The sequence below is a fragment of the Eublepharis macularius genome, chromosome 1 (assembly GCF_028583425.1).
Source record: "Eublepharis macularius isolate TG4126 chromosome 1, MPM_Emac_v1.0, whole genome shotgun sequence".
NCBI lineage: Eukaryota > Metazoa > Chordata > Lepidosauria > Squamata > Eublepharidae > Eublepharis > Eublepharis macularius.
In genome coordinates this window covers 24,391,307-24,407,266 of record NC_072790.1, presented here as the reverse complement: position 1 = coordinate 24,407,266, position 15,960 = coordinate 24,391,307, and the positions used below count along the sequence as shown (strand labels likewise).

The following is a 15,960-nucleotide window of genomic DNA, read 5'->3' as shown; positions in this document are numbered from 1 at the left end:
GAACGTTGCTTCCATGTTTTGACATTTCTAGCACCTTCCAATATAGTCCTCATTGGTTCTTGCAAGATCCTTGGGAGTGATATACCATCTAAAAAACATTTTGTACCAATTCTCACAATCTGTAATTTTGATTTCTTTTGTCCACTGATTTATAGAGACACTTGCTCCAAAACTTTACATCCATTTTATCATACAGTTTTTAACTTGTTCTGATTCTGTTGCATATTGCAGTAGAATTTTATATACTTTTCCTAATAGGTGCTTTTGAATCTCCACTGATTAGTTGTAGTTGTTCAAACACTGTTTTTTCTCTTTTCAGCCATCTTTTTTGGATAATTGTTCTTTGAGTTTGGACACCATTTGATGATACATCAACAATGGGATGTTTTTTTCATTGAGCATGAATTTCTTACCATGTTTTCCTTGCATATCCATCATATATTCATAGTTTACATAATCTATTTCATTTCTTGTAGTAGCATCATAATAAGCATCTATTGGTGATGTCAATGACGAACTTGATGGACTTAATCTGTTTCTGCATTGGAATCATATTCTTAATAATTCATCCCTCAAAATATGGGTACCATCTTGCTTTTGAATAAATGTCAATGATTTCTTACTCTATAAATAGTTGTGATTTCATTCCTTGGTATCTGTTGTTTCCATCTTCATATGTCTTCTGTTCAGATTTATAATCCAATCTGATATCTAAACTAATGCAGCTGCTTTGCGGTACAATTTGATGTTTGGTACCACCAATGCACCTTATCATTTTTCATCTTGTAATATTTTAAATCTTATTCTCGGTTTCTTCCCATTCCATACAAAATCATCATCATCATCATAACTGTGCTTATATACCACTCTTCTAGACAAGTTAGTGCCCCACCCAGAGCAGAGAAAAAGTTAATGTTGTTATTATCCCCCCAATACAGCTGGGGAGCTGGGGCTGAGAGGAGTGGCTTACCCAAGGCCACCTACTGAGCTCACGGCAGTAGTGGGATTTGAACGAGCTGAGTGCTGATTTGCAGCCGAACTACTTAACCTATCTGCCGCTTATTTAAAAACATTTCATCTATATGTATTGGCAACATTTGAGAAATTCAATTTTGGTAATATATTCATTTTAACAACAGAGATTTTCCCTAGCCATGACATATTTAACTTTCCCCATCTTTGCAGATCTTCAATAATAGTTGTCTTCAATAATAGTTGTCCCTCCCTGGCAGGGATGCCTGCCCTCTGACGGGGGCCTATTGGCGGCGGCAGCAGAGGCGGCGATTGCAGTCTCCCCATTGGCTACTCCACTGCTGTTCTCTTGCTGGGATGTGAGGGGAGGGGTGTGGCCATTGGCTGGTGTGAGCGTGGTTGTCAGGGGAACATTGGTGGGACCTCTCAGGGGCCGCTGCATTTTGCCTTGCCACGCACGGGCACTAGCAGGACTGTCCAGCCAAAGTCACTAGGGTGCCATCCAGCGCTGCCCCAATTACACTGGCGCACGAGCGACGGTGCAGCCTGGGAGGTTAGGATTGCACTGTTAGTCTGTCTGCCATTATTATAAAAAATGTATAATCCACATTCAATTGAGAGATTGGCCTATATGACTGCAGTATTAAAGGATTGTTCTCTTCTTTAAATAGTAAAGTTATATCTGCCTGTTGCCACAGGCCTATTCTTCCTATCTTGTATCTCATTCATTACTTTTTGCAAGGTTATTGCTAGTATCTTTTCAAAACATTTATAATAAGTTGCCATCAATCCATCCAGACCTGGTGCTTTACCTACTATGATTTTTTTAATACCAGAGTGACTGTCTTGTATTGTTATTACTTTATTCAAAATTCTTCTATGTCATAGAATCATAGAGTTGGAAGGGGCCATACAGACCATCTAGTCCAACCCCCTGCCCAGTGCAGGATCAGCCTAAAGCATCTCTGACAAGTATTCATCCAGCCTTTTCTTGAAAACCCAGTGAGGGGGAGCTCACCACCTCCCTAGGCAGCTGATTCCACTTTTGAACTACTCTGACGGTGAAAAAGTTTTTCCTAATATCCAGTCGGTACCTTTGTGCATGTAGTTTTAGCCCATTGCTTCGCGTCCTACCCTCTGCTGCCAACTGGAACAGCTCCCTGCCCTCCTCCAAATGACAGCCTTTCAAATATTTAAAGAGAACAATCATGTCCCCCCTCAACCTCCTCTTCTCCAAACTAAACATTCCCAAGGCCCTCAGCCTTTCCTCGTAGGGCTCAGTCTCCAGACCCCTGATCATCCTCATCGCTCTCCTCTGCACCCTCTCGATTTTGTCCACATCCTTTTTGAAGTGAGGCCTCCAGAACTGCACACAGTACTCCAGGTGTGGCCTGACCAAGGCAGTATAGAGAGGGGCGATTTCGATGCGATTTCGATGCTATAGCCCCTTTGATACAACACAGGATTGAATTAGCCTTTTTTGCCACCGCATCACACTGACTGCTCATATTCAGTTTACAGTCCACTCTTACCCCAAGATCCCTTTCACATATACTACTGCCCAGAAGTGTATCCCCCATCCAGTATTTGTGCTTCTCATTTTTCTGGCCCAGATGTAATACTGTGCACTTGTCTTTGTTGAATTGCATCCTATTCACAGCTGCCCACTTCTCCAGAGTATTCAGGTCTTGTTGAATTTTAATTCTATCTTCTTGGGTGTTTGCTACCCCTCCCAATTTGGTATCATCAGCAAATTTAATGAGCAGCCCTTCCACTCCTTCATCCAGATCATTGATAAAAATATTGAAAAGTACCGGGCCCAAACCCGAGCCCTGCGGCACCCCACTGGACACCTCCCTTGAATCTGATGAAGCGCCCTTGACCACCACTCTTTGAGTGCGGTCCTCTGACCAGTTCCCTATCCACCGAACTGTCCTATAGTCCAGTCCACAGTCTCCCAGTTTGCCCATCAGAATGTCATGGGGGACCTTATCAAAAGCTTTACTGATATCCAGATAAATCACGTCAACAGAGTTCCCCCGATCCAGTAAGCTGGTCACTCGATCAAAGAAGGAAACCAGGTTGGTCTGGCAAGATGTGTTAGGAACAAAACCATGCTGACTTCCCCGGATCACTGAGCGGTCCTTCAGATGCTTACAGATTGATCCCTTTAAAATATGTTCTAATATCTTCCCAGCAACAGAAGTCAGACTGACTGGCCTGTAGTTTCCCGGGTCATCCTTCTCCCCTTTCTTAAAGATTGGGATAACATTCGCTCTTCTCCAATCTTGTGGCACATCCCCAGTCCTCCAGGAGGCCTTGAAGATGATGGACAGGGGTTCTGCAAGTTCTCTAGAAAGCTCTTTCAGCACTCTTGGGTGCACCTCATCCGCCCCAGGAGATTTGTATTCATCCAGTACAGCCAGATGCCTCTCCACAACCTCTCTGTCAATGTCAATTAGCCACTCAGGTGTCCTGCCACATTTTCTCTAGATGTGCCTGGGTTCTTCAGGGAGAAAACAGAGGCAAAAAAGTCATTAAGCCTGTCTGCTTTTTCTCTGTCCTGCATCAGAGTTTCTCCATCTACTCCCAACAGTGGTCCAGTTGCCTCTTTTACCTTGCATTTGCTTCTCACATACCTGTAGAAGTTTTTCTTATTGTAGTGAGCCCTCCTGGCCAGACCCAGCTTGTACTGAGCTTTGGCCTCTCTGATGGCTAATCTGCAGTACCTAGTAACCCTCAGATACTCCTCTTTAGAGGTCTGTCCTTCTCTCCATTTCCTGAACATTTCCTTTTTCTCCCTTAGCTTATTCTGGAACTCTCTGTACATCCACATCGGTTTCTTGGAGACCTTGCCATGTTTCCGTCTTGCTGGGATAGTGAGGGCTTGAGCTTGCAAAAGCTCGTGTTTGAGAAGGGTCCACCCTTCACTCGCTCCTTTCCCTTCTAGCACACTCCCCCATGGAATGACTTCCCAGGTGGCTGTCACAAAGTGTCTCCCCTCCTCAAACACCAGCTACTGTGATTTCTGCCATACTGCATTTGTTGTGGAGAGAAGACTGCAATCCCTGGCAGAGTGGCTGAAGGACCCTGGGACACACAATGAGAAGCAAACTCTCTTCTGCGATACGGTGTGTTTCTTCATCACCCTGCTGGCTGTCATCTCGGGCTGCTTGTGCCTCTGTGGAGCCCAAGATCACCTGCAGTTCAACAGCCGCTTTTAAGTCATTGGCCTGATTGTATTGACCATAGCCGTTTTTACTCTGTGTTTGATTGTGATTTCATTATGCTACCATTTCCAGCTGAACTTGGAGTGGTGAAGGAACAATCAGAAAGTCCGGCAGATGACCTCAGACTCACAAAAACCCCAGCCTGTCCAGCACTTCCTGCTCTCAGCCAAGTTCCTGAAGAAGGCTGACAAAATGACTATATGAGCTGGAAGTGGGCTTTGGGGGAATCTCCCACCCCATGCAAGCTGGATATGACAGGGCTGCACTTTCCCAGGTGGCTGTCACAAAGACTCATCTGAACAATCAACCTAACCAAAGGGGGGCAAAGATCACAGGAAGAAATCTCTGGGCACATGCAATGACCTTGAGAGGCAACCAAGTGCGATCCTCCACTGGCCAGGCTCCATCCACAAGAGGAACACATGGGGAGAAAGCTGTCTCCCTATATTCACAATCCTGTATTCTATATTCACAGGTACTTAACATAAATGATTAGGTGACTTTTTTACAAATTTAAAGTGATGTGTTTTCTTGTGCCGTATTTGAAAACCTTGCTGTTGGGAGAGAGAAAAAAGACCATTTTTTAAACCTGTTTCTCCATCTTTAAAAAAATGCTCAAATACACCCAATTTTTCTTAATTGCATCTTCATTAAAAGGTTATACTGGGTTTAAAAGGAGAATTGTCCGGCTCTTGCTTTAAATGTTATCAGCTGAAACTCAGGGAAGCACCTGCTCCTTGTGAAAAAAAACCAACAGATAAATGTTTTTTGAAGTGGAAATGAAAAGCATGCCTGACTGCCTAGGGCAGGAGTTTGTGGTTCTTTCTTTACAGGGAAGTTTGATCACCAGTTTGTGAAAAACACCCAGATAGCTCATCTTGTTTTGTAAATTGTAATCACTCTCTTAGAGAGGGCTGTCCCACAGATTTTGAATGCTCTAAGCAAACCGCCGTCTTTGCCTTCCCTCTTCACCAATCCACACTGTGTTGAAACTTCTGCCACCTTCCTACACCCCCCTGTACTCTGGGGAAGGTGCCCTACTCACACTAACTCATGTCAGGACTGCTACCCACAGTACTGCCATATCGCTTTCATCAGTGATGTATTTTACTGTAACTTTCCAGTGTTGTTTCTCTGCAGGCTTCAGAAGACAGCTGGGGTTCCCAGGACAGCCTTATCTAGCCTGGCTAGCCACAGACCTTGGAGGAGTTACTTTCACATTCCCAAGCCTCTACAATCCCTGGGCATATGGGAGGAGGGGGAATGGAAAGGAGGGTTTGATATACTGCAGCATGTAACTAGCAGGTCATTCTCAACAATGCTTTGTGTTCAGCCAGAAGCTTTTGTAGCCTTTGGATTCTTTATGGACGCCTGTACTTTGAATATAATCTTTCAATAAAAAACCTTTGACTCAAGAGACCTTGGATTTCTTGCTGCAAGGGGTTGGGAGATGAAATCAGAGTAACTTGAACTCCATAGACTGACAACTCACTGTGGACGAGGCTGTGGCTTGCTGTGGTGCCACGCCTCTCAACGGGGCAGGTTGGGAGGCAAAATGGATCCTGGAAAAGGGCCCTCCCCCATCCTGCCATTGGCCCCAGCCCCATAATGGAGGAGAAAGATAAGGAGAAAACTTTCTGTGGACTACCCACTGAGGCCAAGGGTGACACTTGGGGCTACTCTTTTCCATAACAGATCCTGATGTTGCAAGCAGGCAGGCAGGCAGGCAGGCAAGGTGTTGTCAGAGCTGGTTTTTCCCTAGGCAATCACTTAGTTGTGCCTAATGGATGGGCCAGCTCTTAAATCTCTCCCATTTTAAATAATGGGCTTAAGAATGGCTTAACTGGCTCTGTCTGAAGTTCCTCAGAATCTCCAAAATAGGTTCTTTGTAAAGCATCATAGGCAACAAATGAATAGATGTCAAAAGGGTCAAGAATGTACAGTAATGCAGTTAAGGAAGACTAGTCACCTTTGGAATGAAATAGCCTTTTATAGTGACATCCTCAGTGGTGGCATATGGCACGATCATAGCAGAAATATTAGCAAACCTCTGAATTTCGTGGATTACCGCATCTGTATAAGGCAGCTTTGATCGGTGTTCAATCCGAGGCTGAGCCGACCCGATCACCTTTCCAATCTCTTCTTGAACTTTATCTGAGAAAAGAAAACACTTCTTTCCATTAAAATAAACTTAATTCCTCAGTAAAGAAGCTGAAGGATGTCAAATGTTTTAATAAATGAAATTAATTTGATATTATTCTCACCAATCACCCTCTGTGGAGCCTTCCCCAGGCTAAAATACCTTTATCCAACTCAAGAGGCTTCTCCAATGGAACAGCCACTAAAGTTGGATAAAAGCCCCAATACATAAATAAATAAACTTTGCTCAGAGGAATTTGTAGAATAGGAGTAGGAACCACCTCATTATGGCTATCGTAATGTCCATTCATCTTATCCTTAGAAATGGGTCTCATGCTATGGAATCAGGTTTTCTAAACAGTTATCAGTGATGAAATAAACTAAAATTAATGCTCCTGATGGCTGGAAATCAAAAGGCCAGCAGCAGTGGGAAGGTGACAGCTTCTGAGTAGTGGAGAGTAGAGATGGGCACAAATTGAATTACGACCCAAAAATGCATGAACCAGGCCGATTCATGGTTCGCGAACCAGTGGTTCATGGAAGCTCATTTCCATGAACTTCCGTGAACTGGTCTACTGGTTCGTTTGGGTTGTATTAAAGGGGCAGTTTAAATATAAACTTTTCCTGCCGCTTGCAAGTCCCTTTAAACTATCAGCTGGCAGGCAGTGGGGGGAATCCCCCCTCGTTGCCTGCCAGCTGATAGTTTAAAGGGACCTGCTGGTGGAGGGCCCTTTAAACTGCCCAAACCTCTCCCCCCGCCCCCAACCCCAGCCCTAGCGAGGGGCAGGAAGGCCATTTTTGGCCTCTTCCATGAGGTGGTGGAAGAGGCTGAAAATGGCCTTCCCGCCACTCGTGGGAGGAGGGGGAGGACGCCGCAGGCCTGCAGGGCAAGGTAAGTGAGGGGCTGGGGCTGAGGGCTGAGGGCCAGCTGATAGTTTAAAGGGACCTGCCACTTGCTAGGCAGGAAAGGGCCTTTTAAACTGTCAAATACTCCTTTCCCTGCCATTGCTAAGCGGCCGGAAAGGGGCATTTAAACCCACAAACCATGAACTGGTTCATAAACTTGCCCCAATTCATACCAGTTCGGGGTTCCTGGATTTTGAAAAACCACGAACCTCATGGTTCTTTTTTTGTGGTTCATGCCCATCTCTAGTGGAGAGAGACAGAGAACAATTTGGATCCTGTTCAGAAGTTTTAAATTTGGGAATAAGACATAAAGTACTAAAATGTTTTACCTACTTACTTCATTTATCCACCACCTTCCTCTCCAGTGGAGACTAGAAGTAGCTTATGTCTTCCTCCCTTCCTCTGTTTTATCCTCTCAACATCCCTGTGAGTTAGGTTAGGCTGAAATTGTGTGACTGGCCCAAGATCATCCAGAAAGCTCCCAGGGCAGATTAGAGATTGGAACCTATTCCTCCCAGATGCTAGTCTGGCATTCTAAGCACTATATCAGACAAAAATGACTAAAGAATTCAGAAAATGGTATTACATGTATAAAAACAATTCAGCGAGAGTCTTCTGTCCTTTGCTCACGTGAAGATCAGAGCTGGAGTTAGCACCTGGAGAGCTGAGACAGCAGTCAGCGCCCACGACTTCCAGTGGGTCCTGCTGCTGTTGCCTCCCTACTCACTCACTTCCTCTGTTGCCTGTACTCACACCCTTCTACTAGTTGCTTTTAAGTGCTTTGTCACCTCTGCTCCCTTCCGCGCATAGTTCCTGGTGCTTGTGGAAAAGGGCTTATCGGTGGTGAACAAAGCATCAGGATTCCTGGTGACCAGGGCAGTGGCACTCCACCACCCAGTATCAGTGGGGAAGGGGCATGCAGGTAGTGTGGGTAGCTGTGATTGCAGGTGGTGGGAGAGTTAGCAAGTAGGCAAAGAAAGGATGCACAGGCAGGTGGTGGCAGGTGGGTGGTAGAGTAAGAGTGGGGGCCCTGTAGTGGGCATGGGGGCCACCTGAGCACTCTCTGCCTAGGGCCCCCAAAACATGTGATGGATATAGATTTGGAGGTTTTTTATATACTTATTTTTATATACTAAACCTATGCTTTTTCAGTATTACATGCTTTGCACTTTTTCTATGCTCAGGAGCCAAAGTAGTACTTGTAATGTAACCTGTAAGAATTTGACACTTGAAACAAGAAGACTTGAAACTCTGTAAGAACTGATATACTGCTTTTAGGGCTGCACTTATATTATATGTCATATTATTCTATAGATTCCAATAGAAATCAGTACCAGAGAGCCTTTTGTAGAAAACTGATTTGACGCAGCAAGCTGGTTTTGGCCACCTGTGGTATTATCTTCCTTAAAGCTGAGAAGAAACTGAGGAAAAGGGCACAAATAGCAAAAAAATCCCTTCCTATCCACAAGATTGAGACTCATTGGCACCATTGAAAGTATTATGGCAAGAAGAAAGTAGGTAAAAGGTTAGACAGTGTCCTTCCAAAATGAGGGCAGAGAAAAAAAAACTGTGAAGACTGGAATTCCCCCAAATAGAGGGGCCAGCCCAGAACTGCATCTTCAAATCAGAACTGACCCTAGATATGTTACGAGCCAGTAAGATATCAAATGTTAGAATATTGTAATATTGTTATGATTATCTGAAAGTATTAATTGCCTGTGCTTCTATTGTAATTTTGATGAGCTCTGGACACAAGGAGACCACCTACTCCTGTGAAAATGGGCTCCTCCATTGTTTAAATTAAACAATCATATATTGCTTCATTCTACAGGACTCCGTGGTGTGTGCCTCTTTTATTGTGATTGGTGAGAGGGACACCTAAGGCACAAGTTTGTGCATAACACATGGAACCAGCCCTGGTGGGGGTGCACACTTTATTAGGAGGTGTGCATAACAGGAAATACTAGCTGAAAACACATCCGTAAATCACTGTTTTGTTTTGTTAAAGCAGCTTTTGGAATGCTGAACCAAATCCAGGAAACGAAATTGTAATGAGTCTCTCTCCCAGCAAACTGTTTGTGTGTTTTGTTTTGGTTTGTAACTTATAGCACCAGCAAGAGGCAGCAGCAGACAGGCACTGGGCTTACCTTACAGGGCAGCATATTGCTTCCTGAACAGAATTCACCAATCAGATCCCATGGGGAGAGAGCCCTTTTGGTATTAATTCTGTTGGCAGGAATGAGCACAATGTGCATGATTTTATCTCCCCCCGTCACTACTTGGGCAGCAGCATTGTCTCCCTTGTAAGGGGAGCCTCCTCACCTGCCCACTTATCAGCTTTGGAAACTTTTAGAAGGGAGACTTCAATCATATGCTGCCAATAAGTTATTGGCAGTATAGAACAAGAAAAATTGAACAGAAAGCAGGATTGCTTTAATGCCACTGCCCGCCCCCCCCCCCCCCGCGATCCATTAGCCAGCCAGCTTCTCGCCATATGCTCCTGCTGACATTCACCTTCTTCAAGGTCTGTTGTTGTTGGTGGTGGTGTTGGTGTTTGTAGTGTAACTGAGGGAAAACTCAGTGGGCCAATGGTTTAAGGGGAGGAATGTGTTCTGTGCGATTTTGGTGCCGATCAGTGCAAAAACAGGTGCCCCAAAGAACCTGGAAGCCCTTATTGCAAAAAATGGGGCCAAACATCATGATAATGAAAAAAACCCACACGAACGGATGAAGTCCAAGCTGGAAATGCCCCAGCCAGAAAAATATAGTAACAGTGCATAGGCAGTTCGTAACCCCCAAATCCCCAAATGAAATGGAAATTTCTTTATTTCTGCTGAGAAGCAATAATGGAAGAAAGTTAAATTGGTGAGGGAGCCATGCAAACTATGGAGCTCAAAAGCATAATGAGGTCAAGCAGTTCACAATCCCATCTGCTTTCAACATTATAGCAACTGGGGGAAAAGAGGAACTATAACTCACTGGTGCTTCCTGTTCTCCCTCATTCAGGTAACATCCAATGACAAGCAACCTAAAATTTCTTTCCATTCCTGTCACTATGCATAACTGGAATCAAGCTATCCTAGAGCAATGGAAACCAACCAATGGAAAGAACTCACTCTGGATTTCAGGGTACTTCATCATCAGCAAGAGGGCCCAAAGCAAGGTAGTTAAAGTGGACTCTATGCTTGCACCTAATAGTTCATGCACAAGAGCATTTAGGTTATTATTATGGAAAAATTCATTAATCTTGGTCTTGTACTTCTCCTAGGAGATAAGAAAGAAAGGAAGATTTTTAACTAAAAGGAATGTGTGAGTAAAATACATTTTTGATACAAAAATGATATACATTTTTGTATATCAAAACAGGACTGATCTATTCCATCTGTGTAGACAGATGAGATCTAGATGATTGGGTCAAATGTGTTTCTCTGCTTTTGATCGTTAAACAAAAAAATACAAATTTTATAACATCGGTCCTTTTCACACTTACCGCCAGTTATGGGCATTCACCTTGATCGCAGTGGCTTCGACGTGGCACCCCCACTTTCCACACTGTTTGAGGCAGTTTCAATTTGGAGTCTTGTTTTTCATTTTAGACTGGCTTTGAAGCCTCGGTGCAATTTCTGGCTTTTAGGGCTTTACAATTCACATCAGACTTTTTTTAAAAACTCTGAGCATGTGTAGTACTGTTGCAATGTTGGAATCCATCCCCCTCTCTTTGGGGGGATTGGGCTGATTGGGCTCTTTCCTGATTGGGCTGTCCACTGGAGAGGCAATTGGTGGCAGAGTTCTGGGGGGAAACATGTACCACTCTCATTTATTTTTTAAAAAGCAAAGCCAGGAAAGGGTTAAAATGCTGCTGCTTCTTTCCCTAGCTGCCACTTTGATTTACAAACAGCTGTGCAAAGTGCTTTTTTTTTAGCATTGGCAGAAGCCACCAGGAGGAAGGGGAAAGCAGCCATTTAACCCTTACCTGGCTTTTATAGCCAGGAGAAATTAGGAGTAATGTTTTCGTTACAAATAATTCCTGGCTTTAAAAAAGAGAGAGAGGGTGTGTGCATACCCTAGAGGGAGGAATGCAAAAGCAGCCATTTAACCATTTCCTGTCTTTTCAAGCAAGCAGGAAATAAGCAGCAAGGTTAGGAATGTTCCTGGCTTTGGAAAAAAATAAGAGATTGCATGCATACCCAAGAGGAAAGAAGCCAACGAAGAGGCAGCCTTATGACCCTTACCTCACTTTACTGAAAAAAACGGTGAGCAAGGAGTTCAGCGAGCTGAGGAGGGTGGGAGTGGTTAATTCCACACAGACCAATCAGCTCCTGGGGAAGAGGAGAGGGGGGAGAAGAGAAGCAGAAGGGGAGTATAGAGTTCACACATTAACTGGGCCAACTGCTACTTGGCAGCAGCTTCAAAATAACATTTGCGGTATGTCCACAGGGGGGGAAATCAGGGATACCTCAGACACACATCGGTACTGCATCCCACAACTAACTTGCAAGTGTGAAACTCCTGCAAACATGGGAAGCAGAACAGATGCTGAAACACTTTAAAGTCCAAGTGTGAAAAGGGCCATTGATAGAGGCAGAAAGCACTGAGAGGTCCTTTTCATTTGGGCTCCTTAGCCCACTTTGGTTTCTGAAGTCAGAGTTTTTACAAGTAAATGAGCAAGTAAAGGGTTCTGTGGAGGAGGAGGAAGAAATTCAAACAACACTCGGAGAGAACTGAAACCTACAGTGGCCATTTTTAGATTACTTGTAGCAATTTTGTACTGTTTTAAGCAAAAATTTGTTTGTTCTATAGATCAGTCTGCTGTGACATCATTTTATATAACTCAAAGATGCAAATATTATACCCATCTTTCATCCCCCCTAGTTTAACTTGCTGAGTCCTACACTTAACTCTTGTTTCTCATTTCAAAGAAGTGTTCACTATTTGTTTATTTCAGAACTACTTTCAGAAGAAATACAGCACATCTGCAAAAAGTAACAAAATATAATGCTAAGATCTTGTAATGTTACACATGCGTCATTTTCTTACAGCATTGTTTGGAGCTATTTAGGTGATAGCCCTACTGAGGCCTCATGGTCTTGAAAAGGTGCTTGGTGGTTGGAGGCCTCTGGAACTGAGGGAAGGCCTTGATATGGGCAGTAACTAACCTGATGTTGTGAGAACATCACACACCAAAAAAGATAACTTTTTTGCATAATCTGCAGCACCGAGGGCGAAGAATGTCTGGAGAAAAAAAACACACACAGAGGTCTTTCTAGCTAGGGTTGCCAGATCCCCTTACTCTCATGGTGGGGAAGGGGGACTTGGCACTCATCTTTCTTTTCCCATCATCTCAGGCACACTTAAGAGTGCCCTGGCAGAGGGAAGAGGGACTTGGCAATCATCTTCCTTCTTGTGTCGTCTTGCAGGGCCCAAGAGCGCCCCTGGACTTTGCACCAGGCTGATTTGGGCCCCAAATGATTCAGACTTTACACGACTGGGGCCCAAATCAGCAATGCGTTGCTTGTTATTGGATGTTCCCTGAATGAGAGAAAACAAGAAGCATGATTGAATTATACTTCCTGTTTTCCCTCAGCTAGTATAATGTTGAAAGCAGAAGGGGCTGTGTGAACTGTTTGCCCTTCATACTCCCAGGCCCTGCAAGATGACATCACTCTTGGAAGTGACATCACGCTGCACCGGAAGTGCACCTGTTCTCCCACTTTCCCCTTTACCAGCCTGGTAAATGGTGGTGGGGGGCGGAGAGTGGGAGCAGAGATCCCCCAACTCCACTGCCAGACTTGGCAGCCTTATTTCAACCTAATTTGGACCTAGATAATTCAAGAGCTCTTCAGATGACTGTAGAAAAGCTGTTGAAAACCCAAAGCAGGCACTGTCTACAGACTCTGAATGTTGCCAACTACTGAATCTTTATCATAAAACAAATTGGTGAGATAACTGACACCCCCAACACCTACACTCTCTGATGGCCTCTCTGGACTTTAATGATATTAACGCTTATGGTTTGGCCACTAGCATCTCCTTTTGACCATAGTTTTCCATACTTCCTTAGGTAGAATGGATTACCTGGATCCATTCCATTTCAATCTGACTTTTGTTGATCCTTGGTCACCCTGACTGATAATCCTTATGAGGAGAGATTCACAAACTGTAACTCTCTTGATTCTCTGGGATTGGCATTCAGTGCCATTGCCAATAGTAAACTTCTTGTGCAGGAGGCTGGGATATGTACAAGGACACAGCATGCTAATGGTTACAATTGTTTTCTAGGGGACCAGGATCAGAAAGTAGTCCTGGGAAATTGCTATTGTTTCGGCTTGGTATTTTTGTGCTGAGATCTCACAAGCTTCTATCTTGTCTTTCATGCTGTTTAATCCCTACACGAAAGCACTGAGTGAGGTCAATGAAGATGGTGACTGACTAGGAGCACACATTTCTTTCTGCCCTCTTGCTGGCTGTGTTTTCTGGGCTTAAATGCCAGGCAGGGTTGGGGAAATCAAGTCTGTCTCTTGACTGATATGGGATGCTCCTGCTCTCATGTCTGAAGGAAGATCAGAAGATTTTGGGCTTCTTTTTAATTAGAGGACTTAAGGATCTTCTGTGTCCTTTGAAGTGGACAATATCAAAGCAAAACTAGAGCCAGGCTGGCCAGAAGGCTGAGTAACTCTGCTGTGGACTATTTGTATATATATCAGCTGGAATGTTCTTTATTTTATTTTATTCTATTTTATTTCCCCCCCTTCTTTCCTTGAAACTCTGCTTAAAAACTACTAAACTCCAGGCTATGTGTAACATTTTTTTTGCTCTCTCCTGCCCTCTTTCTCCCCCTCCCCTTTTGTCTTAGAGATTCATTGTTGAAGTCTCCTTCCACTCCTTGTTTGGATGTGATTGGAGTGAACTGTAGCTTAGAAGGAGCTCTGATTACCAGTTCATCATTACTCAGGCTATTCCTTCTTCCTTTTTTAAATTTTGATTTTCTCTCTTAATTGCCAATGAAAGGAAGATAAGGGCAAAACAGCTAAAGCTGAGAAAAGCCCAGAAAGTTAGCTCAGCAAGAGAACTCAACAACAAGGAAAAGCCCTGAGCAATTTAGGTTGTGTGATTAAGCAAGGGCTCCTGCTTGAATGGAGAGAGGTAGCAACTAATAATTTTTCATCTCGATATTAATTAGACATATGATTCTAAAATTACTTGCATTTTTTTAACTGTGTCTGCATGAGTCTTTGGATCTTAATTGGACACAAGAAACATAACTGGACACAAGAAACCAGAGATATTATCAAGGAAGAATGTGCAAAGACTATTCCTGTAGCCAAAAGAAAGGTTGGCAACCTGAGTAGAGAGGGAAGGAAGAAAATAAAGAAGTCAGAGGATAAACATAAGGAAGGAGTAGGAACACAGGACATAGACCGATGAAGAGTCAGAGTCTTTTCTCTCCAAACACCCACCAGACCTATGAGGTCTGCAGTTTTTGCTTTCTGGTCTGCATCTAATGTGTGTCTCTACAGCGACAGTTCCAACAACCTATTGTTCCAATAACAATAACACTTTCTAAAGGTGTGGAAATTTCAGCTGGTTCTCTTGTGGGCTGTCCTTTTGTAAAACTAAACTCCTTACTGTGCATTCACACTCAAGTGTATTTTTATAGGTTTGAAAGGTCCACCTGTTGTTACTTGTCATGTTTAAAGACTGTTACCTCTTGCTGTCGGATTAGAAAAGCATCAACAAAGTTCCTCTGGTCATTCACATCCAGTTCCTTACGGCGTTCTATGAAAATGTCCTGTATGAACTTGCTCAATTCTATGTTGTTTTTAAGGATAGTCTTGTGAATGCCAAAAAGGAAGCCCAGAGCAGGAAACATGTTGTACAACTAAAAGAATAACAGATGAGAAAGGAAAAGATGAAGAAAGCACCAAGGCTAAATGGTGAATCTCAGGCAGAGTTCAAAGAACTTTTAAAATTAAAATATCATTGCTTCTTTTCCTCAGATAATTAATTCAGAAGAATTAACCCTCCTTTGGTTTTGTGCTGTATTCTGTGATCCAGCAACCCAGGCCTTTCTTGGTGGTTTCCTACCCAAATACGGACCACAGCTGATCCTGCTTAGCAGCTATATGTATTAAAATTCATGCTGCAACCAGTAAATGTAAAACTTGGTATCATAAATTTCTAGGCAGCTGTTCCATGTTATGCCCCAGGAGAGCCATCAGTGGTATAAACTGTATATTTATGCATCTGATGAAGACAGCTGCGGTTCTTTTTCTTTTCTTTTTAGAAAACTTTTATTAGATGAGAATATTAATATACAACTTTCAAATAGCATCTCATTATCCTTTCCCCCACCCTTTCCCTCCCCCCTTTTCCAAGACTTCCAACAGCTTTCCAACCCTATAGCCTAATCTATTCCCAATCTGTCCCCTTTTTCTGTAACTCCTTATCTCATGTTTACTTACTCTTTTATTCAACTAAGCCCTATCTATTAACTTCAAAAATATTGTTATAAACTTAAAATCTATTATCTATTACTTTATATTAGCTCCACATATATTTTTATTTAAACTAACTGTCGGATAGAATATCTACTGTAGTAATTCTAACAATACCTATTAACTCTAAGTCCACTTACATTTGGGCTAACAATTAGCTAATACTTCACTTCATATGGTAAAGACTCTATCTCTTCTAATAACAAATCCATTCTAAT

At 43.2% G+C, this 15,960-nt stretch overlaps 1 protein-coding gene across 1 annotated transcript in view; it reads right to left on the bottom strand.

The window, feature by feature from the left end:
• LOC129327642 (cytochrome P450 2K4-like) overlaps positions 1 to 15,960 on the bottom strand; it is a 77,066-nt gene that overhangs the window by 4,670 nt on the left and 56,436 nt on the right. Inside the window, exons 5-7 of the mRNA XM_054976397.1 lie at positions 14,953 to 15,126; positions 10,364 to 10,511; positions 6,172 to 6,356 (exon numbers count right to left, since the gene is read on the bottom strand). Coding sequence (XP_054832372.1) covers positions 6,172 to 6,356; positions 10,364 to 10,511; positions 14,953 to 15,126 — 507 coding nt within the window. The remainder of the gene's footprint in view (positions 1 to 6,171; positions 6,357 to 10,363; positions 10,512 to 14,952; positions 15,127 to 15,960) is intronic.